At 26.0% G+C, this 15047-nt stretch overlaps 2 protein-coding genes across 32 annotated transcripts in view; one reads left to right on the top strand and one right to left on the bottom strand.

The window, feature by feature from the left end:
• Window position 1: 1 nt before the first annotated feature.
• LOC122510627 (set1/Ash2 histone methyltransferase complex subunit ASH2) lies at window positions 2-7110 on the bottom strand. The gene is made up of 11 exons (XM_043625403.1): window positions 6982-7110; window positions 6701-6853; window positions 6189-6367; window positions 5454-5626; window positions 5126-5300; window positions 4618-4826; window positions 3578-3755; window positions 3169-3313; window positions 2845-2980; window positions 731-982; window positions 2-574 (listed from the first exon to the last, which is right to left on the bottom strand). The coding sequence occupies exons 1-11, from the start codon at window positions 7014-7016 to the stop codon at window positions 470-472; spliced, it is 1740 nt and encodes a 579-aa protein (XP_043481338.1). The 5' UTR covers window positions 7017-7110; the 3' UTR covers window positions 2-469.
• Window positions 7111-10019: 2909 nt separating this feature from the next.
• Window positions 10020-15047, top strand: part of LOC122510024 (calcium-activated potassium channel slowpoke) — a 172448-nt gene continuing 167420 nt past the window's right edge. For 17 of the 31 annotated variants that reach the window (XM_043624509.1, XM_043624547.1, XM_043624476.1 and 14 more), the window contains exon 1: window positions 10022-13266. In XM_043624509.1, coding sequence (XP_043480444.1) covers window positions 12964-13266 — 303 coding nt within the window. In that variant the 5' untranslated portion in view covers window positions 10022-12963. Of the gene's footprint in view, window positions 13267-15047 lie in introns of all 31 variants that reach the window. The other 14 variants (XM_043624497.1, XM_043624490.1, XM_043624516.1 and 11 more) reach the window with 2 other exon arrangements.

Below are 15047 nucleotides of genomic sequence, written 5' to 3' on the forward strand. Positions count from 1 at the left end.
CTCAAATTTTTTTATACATTCCCTTTGTTATTTTAAATTTATTGCATATATCAGACTTTTCATTCACCTTTTACGAGGTAGAATTGTCAGTCAAGTTATATATAAAAAATTACCAATATTTTGAATATACTTTCTGTATATTTTTTTTTATATAGAGAAAATCATTCTTTTTACATTCTCATAAAAAAAAATTGATTTGTAAAAAGAATTCTCGTCAAAAATTGAGAAAGTCTTTACAAAATTTTATCTCATCGAGATGAAAGTCATATATAGAAAAATACGAAGCTAAATTATATTGATCCAAACGAAAAACAAAAAGAAAATGACAAAATTCCTAAATTAAGAATTTAATTTCTTCCTAGAAAAAAAAAATTCATGACAATTCTTTCACAATATAGAAAATAATATTGAATCATGAAAATGTCATAAAAATATTGATAAAAATTGGAACAAAAAAAATGCACTAATGTCAAGAGGTATAAGTGTCCAGTCTTAATCTTCCTTCATTTTCGGTTAGATATAAAATATCTGCCATTGATTGTTCGGCAATTGCTTCTTCCGCTTTTTCGTGCATCTATAAACAGAAAAACCCCCATCATTGTAAATTTAAATATTTTTCTTACTTGGAAAAATTAGATTTTTCAATTATTTTCTCTTAAGTAGAAAAATTAAATTTTTCCGATTTCTGGAAAAATATATTTTTAAAATTAGAATTTCCAAAAGTACATACTCCTCTGTAGGCAGAATCAGTAGGCGGGCATTTGAAATTAGGTCCAAAATTTACAGAAACTGTGGCACTCTTGTGAATTGAGATTGTCGGGAAATAGGCTCCCTTGTAAATATCAAGAAAAGCTTCTCCTTGAGAAACTCCATTTTTATAAAAAATAATTTTACTCGACGGAAGTGGTTTTAGAGCCTTTAATGCCTCGGGAACTTGATCCTTCTCTTCGTAGTAAAGATGACTTTTGAATTTCACTAGTGGCTGAAATTCGAAAACTCCATTTAATATTTCAATATTTATTTAACAAAAAACCAAAAGTTTCTTTTCTGAATTAAATTAGAGTTACAACTTGAATAATTAAATCAAATTTAAAATTTTGAATAATTATGATCCAATTATGATCCAAATTTTGAACATTCAAATGAACAAAATATTTTTTGTTAAAAGCATTTTCATAAATTACTAAATTCAATAGAAATTACAAAATTAAATTTTCTATTTAGAAACTATAACTTTTTTTTATATAACGACGCAAAATTATTGTAATAAAATTTTAATTTGAAGGAGTAGATAAATTTCGTTTAACTGAACATTCAGAACTTTAGGAAGTTGAATAATTAATTTAAAAAGAAAATTTGAAAATTTAAATACTTGAATGAAATAACTTAAATCTTGAAGAAATATCATAAAATTATTACTTATAATTTATTTAATGAATAATTTTACTTAAATATTTCTAAATTAATGGAATTTTAAAAGAGTTTGGTTACAATTTTCATAAATAGATCAACTTCAAAAGGTTTTAATTTTAAATTTTGCGAAATTTCTGAAATTAGTTACATTTTTTTAATATATATTTAACTAATTATTAAAAATAATTGATTTATAGGAGAATTTTACTTAAAAGACTAAAAGAAATTGAATTTTGGATAAGTTACAATTGATTTCAGAAATTCAATTATTTTCAAAAGTAATAAAATTCTTCGCAGAAATTAAATTATTTTTAAAATTCTTGGCAAAATTTCAATTATTTTCAAAAATTTCCCTCAATTCAATGATTTTCAATATCTATTATTTTAATAAAATTTTCTAAAAGAATTCAATTATTTAAAAATATTTTAAGAAAATTCTACGCAGAAATTCTATTATTTTCAAAAATTTTAATAAAATTCTTGGCAAAATTTCAATTATTTTCAAAAATTCCCCTCAATTCAATGATTTTTAATATCTACTATTTTAATAAAATTTTACAAAAGAATTCGATTATTTAAAAATATTTGAATAAAATTTTACGCAAACATTTAATTATTATCATAAAAAATAAAAATTCCACAGGAATTTAATTATTTTCATAAACAATAAAACTTATTACAGAATGTTCATGATTTTTAATACAATTTTAATCGAATTCCTCAAAAATGTAATTATTCTTGAAAAATTTTATTAAAATTCGTCAAAAGATTTAAATTATTTAAAAATTTGTTGATAAAATTCTTTATTAGAATTCAATTTTAAGAAACATTTAATTATTTAATAAATTATTTACTTATGTATTTAAATAATTTAATTCCCGTAGAATTTTATAATAAAAATTGATTTAAAAATGAATTTAAGTTAAAATTTTAGATAAAAATTAAATATTGAAAGCATTACACCATGAATTTTTGGAAATAATTGAATTTTGAAAAGGTTTCAAATTAAAATCTTTGAAAATTTAAATTTTTCATACTTTTAACTAACAATTCTGTGGAATTATGTAATTTAAAAAAAAAAAATTTAATTTATTTTTTTTAAATTATTTGAAAATTTTAATTGAATAATTTCCGAATAATCAAAATTTCGTGAAATTGAATTGTAAACAAATGGATTTGAAAATTCTCAAAGAACTTTTTCAAAAACTATTAAAATATTTGATTTAAAGAAGAATTTTATCTAAAAATTTCAAATAGGTTTTGAATTTGAAATTTTTGAAAATATCTTAATTCCTATGGAAAATAATTATTGATGAAATATTTATTTAAAAAATTAAATTTTGTGTCAACCCTAAAGAGGTTTAGTTGTAAATTTAATTTCTAAAAAGTTCTTTTTAAATTCTTTTAAATTCTAAACAAATTTCTACTCACTCTGTCTTTATAAGTATTCGGGATGTGTGATTTGTCGTATGTGTCAGGTAAGATTATCAAAAAACCTAAGGTATCTCCTTCACCATATCCAGAACTGTAGTGTTTTCCCCTACTTTCGTGAAAACGTGTTCCTTTTCTGAAATTATAAAAGAATATTTAAAATTATTTCCAAATATCAATTTCTCATAATATAAAATATTATCATATTTATTTTATAAGAAATTAAGAAATCGATGTACAGGCTTTATTTAAAATTTTCGCAAAATTCAAAAAGGAAAATTCGTCGGAATAAATTTTCCAATAAGACAGTTTTCTTCTTCTCACCTCGATCTCCAGCAGTAGCCAAATTTATCGTAACCAAGAGGTGCTTGTAAATTTGCATATTCCTGACCCCATCCTACTCTTATCGCTGATCCTTCGGGCATTTCTTCAATAGTCGCCTCCCAATACCATTTTCCTCTGCTGACACCTTTTGAAAAAGGGAAATTGAAAATTTAGGAACAAAATTTGCGTTAAAATTGATTTTTAGCAATTTATTTACTACTTGTTCGCCATTAATTTTATTTTATTTATTTTATCTTAAATTTCTATCTTTGAATTTATTTATTTTATGTTAATTTCATTTTATTAATTTATTTTATCTTAATTCATTTTATTTATTTTGTCTTATTTATTTAAATAGATAGTTAAGAGTGTGTCTCCTAAAAAAGATAGAGAGATAAAAGAGACTTACAATGAGTAGCTCTGACCATGCAATATCCTTTATCGCCAGTGACAGCGAGTCTATCCTCCGAAACTCTTAATTGAGGTGCTCGATCGTGTAACGCGAGTAAAACTGCACTCGGACTCAAAGATCTGTAAAGCCAGCCTGGAATCGGTTTTCCCGCCCAATCAGAGCTCTCATCAAATTCCTGTTCGAAAATTAAAAACTCATTTACCTTCAAACTAAGAGAATTTTTCGATCTTAAATTTTATTTTAAATTAAATCTAATTAATTTTTATTCGAAAAAGTTCTTTGACTATTTTTTAAATTCATTTTTGTTTACAAAATTCAATTTTACGAAATTCCAATTATTCGTAAATTCTTTCCTTAAATATACATATACTAGAAAATAAAAACTTGAATCAATTTTTATTAGCAAATTCTATTAGAATTCGAATAATTTAAATACAAAAATAAATAATTTATTGAATAATTGAATGTTTCTTAAAATTAAATTCTCATAAAGAATTTTATCAACAAATTTTTAAATACTTCCTCATGAGGTAGCAATAATTGAATTATTTTGACGAATTTTAATAAAATTTTTAAGAATAATTACATTTTTCAAGAAATTCTAGTAAAATTGTATTAAAAATAATTGAAATTCTGAGATGAGTTTTATTATTAGGAAAAATAATTGAATCCCTAAGGAGAATTTTATAAATTTTGAACATAATTAAATTTTTGCGAAGAATTTTATTACTTTTGAAAATAATTAAATTTCTGCAATCATTTGTAATTTCTACGGATTTTTTTTTTTAAATGACTTTTACGGACTTGAAGCAAACTTACGGACCTTTACGAGATTATTTACCCTGGGAGTATTAAATTTAGTTTGGAATATTAATTTTAATTCGAAACATTAATTTTAATTCGGAACATTAATTTGAATTTAATGAATTTGAAAAAATGATGATTTGAATAATAAATAGTGATTTAAACAAATATAAAAATGAGGATAAGAAAATTGTCTAATTAATCAAAATTTCAAACAGTTAATAATGCCCCACCTGTCTGAACGGTGCATGAGGATCGGGCTCAGCCAAAATGTATCTATAGCCATCCTTATTGAAAGGATGCTCGAGTGGATAACCATGTGCCGGAAGTTTTGGTGCAGCCATATCAGATCCTCTTCCCTTTTTTCCTGGTCCTGTTCCCGCTCCCTCACCCGGAATTTTACGCTTCGCATTACGACCACGAATACCACCGGTAAGTGGCACTGTTAAATTAAAATTATTCGAAAAATTAACACCTTCATTACAATTAACGTTACGTTTTGACATTGCAAATAAAATTCCACATAGAAGAAATTTTTTTCAAAATTTGATTAAATTAAAAACGATAATACCAAAGAGATAATTATCTCTCACTAAGTTATCGTCATCATTATTCCGATAAGATAAAATATAATTTACGATATTGTGTAATATCGATTTAAAATATAAATAATTTACAGGAAAAAAAGGATTTCTCCTTTGTGAATTTTATTTTCAATTTGGAATTTTTTTTTCTACTCACCTACATGCTCGACGCCCATTTCCGTTATTTTGAGTTGACCACCTTTTATCATGGCTTCATAATTTGGTTTTACTAGTAAAAGATCAGGTGTTATTAGACCGAACAATTGTCCGTCAGTGTTGTTCTCATCCATTGTGAAAAGTGTCCCCACATCTTTTAGCAGAGCTTTATGAATCTATGAATAAAAAATTATTATTGCGTTCTAAATAAAATGAAAATTATATTTAGATAATTAGGATAATAATAATTAATAATTATAATTGTAATAGGAATAGAAATCTTAATAAAGATTAAATAATATATGCGGTAAGAATTAAATTTAACCGACCGTTGCGTGCCAAGATTGTGTGACTCTTCGAGGCATTGTTGTCATACTTTCCCAATGACATTCGATAAACGGAATAATATCCTTGTCTTTGTGAAAAAATGTTCTATGATCATTCTCCTTTTGGCAAATTTGAAGTAAATTCGCAATTGCAGTTACACACATTTGTGGAAAAGCTGAAAAGCGAAAGGTATTTTTACTTTTAGAATTTCGATTATATAGAAATTGACTTCAAAGAAAAATGATGTTCACATTTATTGATTTAATTAAATTTAATTAATTAAATTAATGAAATGAAACGAAATGAAATTAATTAATTAATTAATTAATTTAATTTAATGGTCCACAATTTTTGAACGTTCAAACGAACATCATATTAAAATGAATATTAAATTAAATTAATATAGTTTAATATAATATTATTATATTAAACTAAATTAAAATATTAATTAAAATAAATATTGATAAAAGAAATTTCTAAAGTCATATAATTTAAATAATAAAGATCCTAAACTTATTTATTTCGCCGAATGGTTTCAAATTAGGCCAAAAAAATAAGTTTATCTTTATTATTTAAAATAAATAAAACAAATTTTACATTTAGAAACTTTATAATTAATTTTTGTTTATCAGTGACGAAAAATTATTGTAACACAATTTTAAATTGAAGAAATAAATAAACGTCTTCGATTTAAATGCGGAGAGCATTAGGAACTTGAAAAAATCCAGTTAACTTACGTGCTAAATTTTTTTTAAAACTCTCGAGTCCAGTTGGTGAGCAATTTTTACACATAAATATGTAATTCAACATAAATGGCACCAATTTTCCAAGTTGATAGCCAATGCAAGACTCGTGAAACCATCTTGCACAACTTGCACACAATAATTCGGCAATATTCAAATTACGATCCTTGCCACTAGAGAAGAAATATTAAAATTAGTTAATTTAGCAAAAATTAATTTTTCGTATTTAATTGATGACTATTAAATACTATTTTGTGATTAATTGATTATTCATATTTAGGAATTAGCAATATTTGAAATATTTAAAAGCAAATGAGAAATAAAACAATATCTTTTACAATACTTTTACAATTGACATTTAACAAATAAACAAAAGAAATAAAAAAACGAAAATTGCAACAGAAAAGACGTTTATCTATTGTTATAACTAAACGTTTCAAATTTTATTAGTGGAAATATTAATTTGTCTAACTAATGTTAGAAAAGGATAAATAAACAAATTTTACCAATAACAATTCCCGGTGTCGGAGAGAACGCGACCATTTGTTTTTTCATTATTCTCCTCAGTGGATAATTTGTTTTTATTATTTTCCTCGGTTTCTACTTTTTTAACATCGTTAACAACTTCCATTGCTTCATTTTGCACAACTTCTGGCAGGCTGAAAGTTAAATAAATAATTAAACGCAATGTTTGTCAAAAACATAACCTCAAAAATAAGTGTTTGCCACGAAAATACTAATATTCCATGACTATTTTTAATATTCTGCACTAATTAAACTATTGTACCTTTCCACTTTTTCCTCTGACATTGTTAAGTGCATTAGTTTTATGTCAAAATAGTGTTTTTTTCAATAGAAATCATTGAGTTTTATTCATGTTGTCAAACCATTCATTACTAACACGCCTAACGTACTGCCACTACTACTACAATGGAATGTCATTGATAAGTTGGTGAACGTAGTAACAGTGTAGCCAACCTGAGATATAATATTTTTCATTCTTTAAACTAAATTAAAATCCACTTGAATAAATATTTATATTTTTCTTAATTAATATCTGTTTAGTTTAATGTTAATATAGTAATAATTAATATATCAATAAATACTATTTTTTTACTACTCAAGAAAAATATTTACTTTGTAGACAGTTGGGAATATTGCGTATGTTGGCTATGCTGTTAGCTGTAGGGACTTCTGACAGGGCGGAAATATTTGAAATTTATACTTCAAAACAATTGTTTAAAATTTTTTAAATAATAAGAAATATATTTATTTAAACAATTTTAGAAAAATGGAAGAGAAAAATATTAATTCACGATTGAAGAATACAATTTTTATTGATTAGAACCAATATTACAGTAATTATTTATTGATTTTTTGCTAATTTCGAAATTGGCGAACATGCCTGACTAAAACCGAGCCTAACTACTGTGCCAGTCAATCCACTATTAACTGTATAATTATTAATAATAAATCATTAAAAGTAGTAAAAATATTAGTTCAATAATAAATACACTAAAAATATAGTAAATATAGTAAATATACTATGTAAATATAGTAAATATGAATAATATTAATAATGAAAAATAACATTGATATATATATTTGATATATTTTATGAAATTATAATTTTATATGTTTTAAAGATTAAATTAAAATACATATGTTTAATAATTTATTGTACTGTATTAAATTAATTAATTATTAATTATTATTTTTAAAAATATAATTAATTCAATAAACATTCGCAATGAAATTGATATTAATAACACTTACTATATTATTTTATTATTTATTATTATTATACGTTTTGAAAATAATTTTTTATATTTAGAGAAAAAAAATTAATTTGATTCAAATAACCGATTACTTGTCTATTATCGAATACAAATATTTTATTGAACCAATATAAATTTTATTTAAATTAATTAAATGGTATTTGCTTCAAATACTAAAATAATTATTGGTTCAAGTACAATTGAATTTAAATAAAAGTCATTAAAGTAAATATTTATTTGATAATGGATAAGTAATCTGTTACTTAAACAAAATAAATTTTTTTTGCACTGCAATTGTTAGTAATAATTTATTATAATTTGTTATTATTAAATATAAATGTCAAATTTGATTGGCATTTAGTATTAAAAATTTATTATTACTAATTATTATTTATTCTTATTCTTATTAATTATTATTAATAATTACGCTTTTTAAATTTTTTTTATTATAAGTTTCTTTTTATTTATTATATGTTTATTTATTTTTTTATTTTTAATTTATTTGAGGTATTTACATATCATATTAGTAATAATAAATTTTAATAAATAAAATGAATAATAATTTCTTATTAACAATTTATTAATGATTTCTAGGTATTATTTATTGCAGATATTTAAGAATTATACAATCATAATAATTTTTACGTTTTCTTTAAAAATTGATTTTTCATTTATGTCTTTTATAACAATTTAATTGTAGAGTAAAAAATCAAGGACAACAAAAAATTGCAATTCAGTTAAGAATTTAAAAATCTTATGTAAAAATATGACATATACTTATTATGTTTTGCGTGTAAATTATTATTATTTTTATTATTATAATTTTTATTATTACTATTATTATTATTTATTAATTAGTAAATTATAGAGAGAAATAGAAACTAAATGTTACATATTTTATCGACTTTATTTTTAATGATTTTTATTTTTTAAACAATTTTTCTTAACTACGTTAGAAGTTTGTTAGTTTATTGTTTTTGCTTATTTCTTATAATTTTATAATTAATTTATAAACTAATAGTCATAATTATACAATTAATAAATTAGTTATAATTAATTTAACTTTTTTTTTGTTTTTCATTATTTATTAATTCTTGGATTTTAATTAAATAACTTTATTTTCAGTTTTCTTCTTATTTATGAATTTTCTATTATTTCATTCATTTTGTATTTATTCATCTATTTACTCATATTTTACTATCAAACGACTGTAATAAAAATGTTTACTAATTTGAATTAGTGACTGAATTTTTGCTTTTAAATTAGTAAATTTTAGTAATAAATAAATATTAGTAGAAATTATTATTTATTAGTCAAATTTATTAATTCAGAAGCAAAAAAATTCAGTCACTAATTCAAATTAGTGTACAGTTTTACTAATTGAAATTTAGAGTTAAAATAGTACTATTAATTGACACAAATATTTATTTGTCACAATACAATCAAGTTATTGAGCCTTTGAAACAAATTTTTTTCTATATAAAATATTTTATCAAAAAAAAAAAAAAATGTTTATAAATTTGAAACTCAAAATAGGATTTTTCTTTTTTGGGAATATTTCCTCCATGTAGGGGGTTAACTAAAAGTGAAGGATTTAATTCATAAAAAGTGTATGTGTGTATATATATATATATATATATATATATATATATAGTGGATGTTAAAAACATGTTTTCCATTGATGACATCAATTTACACGTTCAACCTTCATCTATGTGACTCGTCTGAACTCATCAAGTCCATTTTCAATGAAAATGCCCTCGTGCACGCGCAGAATGTTGTATCATCCTGACGCCGGCGCCGTGACGACGTCACAGCGTCATGAAACATCCTCGAAGAATTTTTCTTTTCCTCTCTCCATCATTATCATCATGATCATTTTTTTTTTTATATTATTTTCCCTTTCTACAAAATTTCATATTTTTGAAAAACAAGTTTAATATTTTAATTTTTGGTAAATATTTTCCAAATATATGAAAATAAAAATTTGGAGGGGAATTGTAGTTTTTGAGGGGTGGGAGGAGGGTTTTTTTTCTCCCCCTAAAACAGAGAGAAAGTATGATAGAATAGAAAAAGAAGCAATGACATTTAAAGTGAGACAGATATTGATAACTAGGCCAGAATGTAGAGAGAGATGGAGAGACATTTGGAGAGGGAGAGAAACTGAAAATAAAGCGGTGGCTTGAGAGAGAGGGAGTGAGCTTGCGTCTACGTCAGGAAAAGCTCCGAGCTTATTGGTCCCGGTCCATTGTTGCGTATTGATTGCTGCGGAGCGGTGGTATGGTCGTCGGGACACTTGGTCGTCGTCGTCGTCGTAGTCGTCCTCGATGATGATCGGCGCGGCGGTGCCGTCAAGTCGTATGGGTTTACGGAAACGCGTCTCGTAGTTGTTGTCGTCGTCGTCGCCGTCGTTGTCGTTCTCGGTCAACCTCTGCCCGGGACAAACATTTTTGACACATATATATATATCTCTATATATATATTATATACATATATATATATAAATATAAAAATATATGTATATTCTAATATACGTGCTGTGTGTGTGCCAGTGCCGAATATCGCGGTGACGCATCTCCTCGTAATCGACGCCAGTGTTCTCCGGAAGTGACACCCAGGACTAGGCCACGAGAATATTTTTTTCTTCCCCCCCCCCCCCCCTGTTCATAATTCGTTTCAAGTGATACGAGAAAGGTTCTGGACTGTAAAAATAAACAGAAAGAAAAATTTTGTTGGATGTTTTTCAAAACGAATCACGAATTTCGAATTGTAGAGAAGAGAGGTCACGGTCCATTCGAAGTTGCCAAGGGAATAAGGAATTTGTTGAGATGCGACCCACTAAAAATGTCACGATAGAAATTTACGAAAGAATTTTGAAGAATCGATAGTCGAAAACTCTTTTTTTTTGTTTCTTGAATAGTGGAAGTAGTACAATGTGTAGAAAACAACAGCAACTGGTAGAAAGGAACAGGAATTGACGAAAAAAGTCAGAGAAAAATAGAGAGAAATCTGTTTCTGAAAAAGTAGAATTTTGGTCCAATTTTAGAAAAGTTTATTTATAGTTTACACTGAAGAAAAATTCTTTCTACATAATAGAAAGAAGTTGGAATATTATTTTGAAGAAAAAAAGGAAATATCAGAGTAATATTAATAAAAATTGTGGATATTTTTCGATTTACGGATGTTGTTTTGATGAAAAGTTGCAAGTGCTGAGAGTATCCGAATTCAGTGGGGAATATTGGAGTGAAAATTATTATCTGGGAAAAAATCTAGTTGATCATCATCATCATCTGTTGAAAAGATTGTCTACTCGAAAAATCATCTAAAAATTGTCATCTACGGAGAAAATTATCATTCACCAGTAAAGTTACCATCTAGTTATCATCTTATGAAGAATTTAGTGAAAAATCATTAGTAGGTGGTGGAATTTAGTGAAAAATCATCAATTTAGTGATAAAACATCATCCAGTGAAAGAATTTAGTAAAGATTCGTTATTGAGGAGGAAAATTATCATCTACTGAAAAAATCATCATCAGCTGGAAAAGTTATTATCTACTTAGGAAGTCATCAGAAAATTTATTATCTACTTAAGAAGTCATTACCCGGTGGAAAAATTATCATCTGCGTCATTAAATCGAAAAATCGTCATTCTGTGGTCCAAGCATCAAAAACTGGAAAGGAATTACTGTCAATTGGGGTAAAATCATCAACTATCGGAAAAAACAAACAACTAGAACTGATTAGAAGAATCATTAAAAATTTCGACCTCTAGAGAAATTGGCAATCAGAAGGATTATCAACTACTAGTAAGATCATCAACTAGTAGTAAGGAAATCTATAAGGAAAAAATATCACTAGAAAGAGACATTAAAACCACTAGGAAATCATTTAAGGGAGAGATCATTAACTACCAGTAGTAGGACCATAGACGAAAAATCCAAATAAAAGAAACGAAATAAAAGAAAATTACGTGAAGGATCATTAACTACTAGTAAGACCATAAGCCACTGGAAAGAGAACCATTAGTAAATTCATTGGATAATTAATTACGAGAAAGATCATTAACTACTAGTAAGACCATAAGCCACTAGCTAGAAAACCAAAAAATAAATCAAGGGAAACATCAACTACCAGTGAGACCATAAAATATTGGAAAGATTGTCAACCAGGGTCAGAATCGTCAACTACTAGTAAGACCAGAAACGAAAAGATCAACCACTAAGACCATAAACCATTGGTAAAATCATCAATTCCGAAAATTAGGAAAATAAGCAATAGAAAAATCAAGTGCTAGCAGGACCTTAACTAAGCAACAACTAGTAGGTCCGAATCCACCAGGAAAATCATCAATCGCTGAAAGGACAACTACTAGTAAAATCACTACATAGTAAAAGTCAGTAAGATCATTAACTACTAGGAAAAAGTCATCACCCACTGAAAAATCACTATCCCTAAAAATCCGCATTTGGAAATAGAAACCATCCTAAAAGCACTAATTCTCCAAAAAGTCGAAAAAAGAGAAAAGCAAAAACAAATTCAATTTCAAATTCAAAAATAGTGAAACATCAAGAAAAATCCAACGAACAATCCACAAAAAAAATCCCCCAAGTGAATTGAATTGAAAAGTGAAATAAAATTATGTGACAGTTTCGGAAAAATCAACAAACAAGACTATAGGAAAAAAAAAATGAAGAATTTAAAGTGAAATTTCCAAAGAAAACAAACATGAAAAAATAAAGATGTGGAGTGAAGGCAACGAGTAGTGAAACCAAACTTTGAAAAAAAAATCGATTTCTCCCCTTCGTTCCTCAAAAAAGGATAAACCCCCCCCCCCATAATATCGGAGTCTTTGATTGGAAAATAATCTCGTCAAGGGCAAAAAAAAAAAAAAAAAAAGAATAATGAAGCGAATGAAGAGCAGACTGTTGGCTGATCAGTGGAGACGGTGAATGTGTGACCCGGGGGCAGCCAGCAGAGATCTGCTGCCGGGATGACGTATGACGTGACGACCGAGCAGCCCCCGGTTGACGACTGCCTCAAAGTAAGGAAATGGTGGTGCTTCGTCCTCTCGAGTATATTCACCTTTCTCGCGGGGCTGCTCATCGTTCTGCTCTGGAGGGCCTTTGCCTTCCTTTGCTGCCGAAAGGAGCCCGACGTCGCTCCAAATGACCCCAAGCAAAAGGAGCAGAAGGCGGCCCGCCAGAATAAAGAGTTCGAGGGCACTTTTATGACCGAGGCCAAAGACTGGGCCGGCGAACTCATTTCTGGTCAAACTACCACTGGACGAATTCTCGTAAGTTTTTTTCATTTCGATTTTTCGTTTCTCTTCTATTTTTTTTTTAAAGATTTCTTGGATAATAATGTATAAACCCAAAAAAAACCCTCATAACGACATTTTCAAAAGCTTAGCTCAACTTTTAAAAATTTCCTCCGCCATATTGGATCCGCCATTTTGAATTCTTAAAAACCGACATTGAATTCGTAATCAGCAACCCCAAAAACTTTGGGGTAACAAGTTACATGCAAATTGAATGAAATTTAAAAAAAATCGTTCGCCATATTGGATCCGCCATTTTTAATTTTAAAAATTTTGAAAACTAACATCAGATTCATAATTAGCGACCCTAAAAACACCAAATTTGTCATGTTTGCTAAATTATATTAATTTTCTCTTTATATTTTGCTATTTTTATTGCAAATCTTACAAAAAAAAATTTGTGTTTATATTGTTAAAGAAAAAAAATTGTTAATGTATTGCTCATAAAGTTAAATAAATTTGCGAGTTACTTCCATTTAGAAAACAATATTTAAATTTTTAAAAGAGAAATGGATTTTCGATTTCAAAGTGGCTTCGATCGGAACCACTGGGTGTTAAGGGTTAAGGTCTCTGACTATAAAAATATATCTGGTGTTGTTTTTTCACAATTCTAAATAGTAAATGCAATATGAATTCTCAAAAACTAACATCAGATTCATAATCAGCGACAAAAAAAAAACCCTCGATGAAGAAGTCACAAGCGAATTGGATTAGATTTTTAAAAAGTCAGCCATATTGAATCCGCCATTTTGAATTTTGAAAAAGTAACATTAGATTAGTAATCAGTAACTGCAAAAACACCCGAATATCAAGTTTCAAGTTAATTCAATGAATTTAAAATAATTTGTTCGACATTTATTGGATTTGTCATTTGGAATTTTGAAAAACTTAACTTATCTCGAATTTGTAATTAAATCTACGACAAAAATTTAGTAAAATATGACTGAATTTTAGTATAATATATTATGTCATAATTATTTTTCTTTTATAATTAATTGAAAATTGTAATGATAAATATAGAAATCATCAAATTTTTTTTTACTTCTTTTCATTAAAAGACTAAAATTCTGTTAAATATTAAATGTTTTGTCAAATTGAAATTATGCAGATTTTTGTTCTTTACTTCTAAACAAAATTAGAAAATTTTTAAACAACTGTGATTAAGAAATAGAAAATTTATTTATTTTGCATTATTTTTCTTTATGAATCACAATTTTTTTAACAAAATTATAATTTTGTTTTAGAAAAAGAAGAAAAATATTTGCACAATTTCTATTTTTACTCTTATTTTTGGAACAGGATTTTCCACAGGAATTAAGACATTCAAAAATTTCAAATTCAAACCTTTTTTAAATTAAACCACTTATAAAAGTATTTGTTATAAAACATGAAGATATCGATTGCTCCGAGTCGAAGACTCGGAGTGATCGATTTCTTCATGTTTTCTAATAATTAAAGATGACCGAGAGATAAAATTATTATTTTATATTATAAGAATATTGTTACTGTAACTTCAGTAAAATTATTTTCATCATTTTAATTCAATTATTATTTTCTAGAATTTGAAATTATTTTTTATAGAAATAATAATTGAATTCCTTAAAGAAAATTTTATTATTTATGAAAATAATTGAATTCCTGTGAAATTTTTATTATTTATGAAAATAATTAAATGTTTGCATACAATTTTATTAAATTTTTTTTAAATAATTGAATTCTTTTTGGGAAATTTTATTAAAATAGTAGATATTATTAAA

This window comes from Leptopilina heterotoma, unplaced genomic scaffold (assembly GCF_015476425.1).
Source record: "Leptopilina heterotoma isolate Lh14 unplaced genomic scaffold, ASM1547642v1 Lhet_120, whole genome shotgun sequence".
Classification (NCBI taxonomy): domain Eukaryota; kingdom Metazoa; phylum Arthropoda; class Insecta; order Hymenoptera; family Figitidae; genus Leptopilina; species Leptopilina heterotoma.

Excerpts from the sequence above, each read along its gene's own strand:
- LOC122510627 (XM_043625403.1), bottom strand. The coding sequence starts at position 7,016 with ATGCACTTAACAATGTCAGAGGAAAAAGTGGAAAG. Across the intron at positions 4,827-5,125 it reads AATGGGCGTCGAGCATGTAG|TGCCACTTACCGGTGGTATT; the intron begins GTGAGTAGAAAA and ends TTAATTTAACAG. Across the intron at positions 3,314-3,577 it reads CATGGTCAGAGCTACTCATT|GTGTCAGCAGAGGAAAATGG; the intron begins GTAAGTCTCTTT and ends CTTTTTCAAAAG.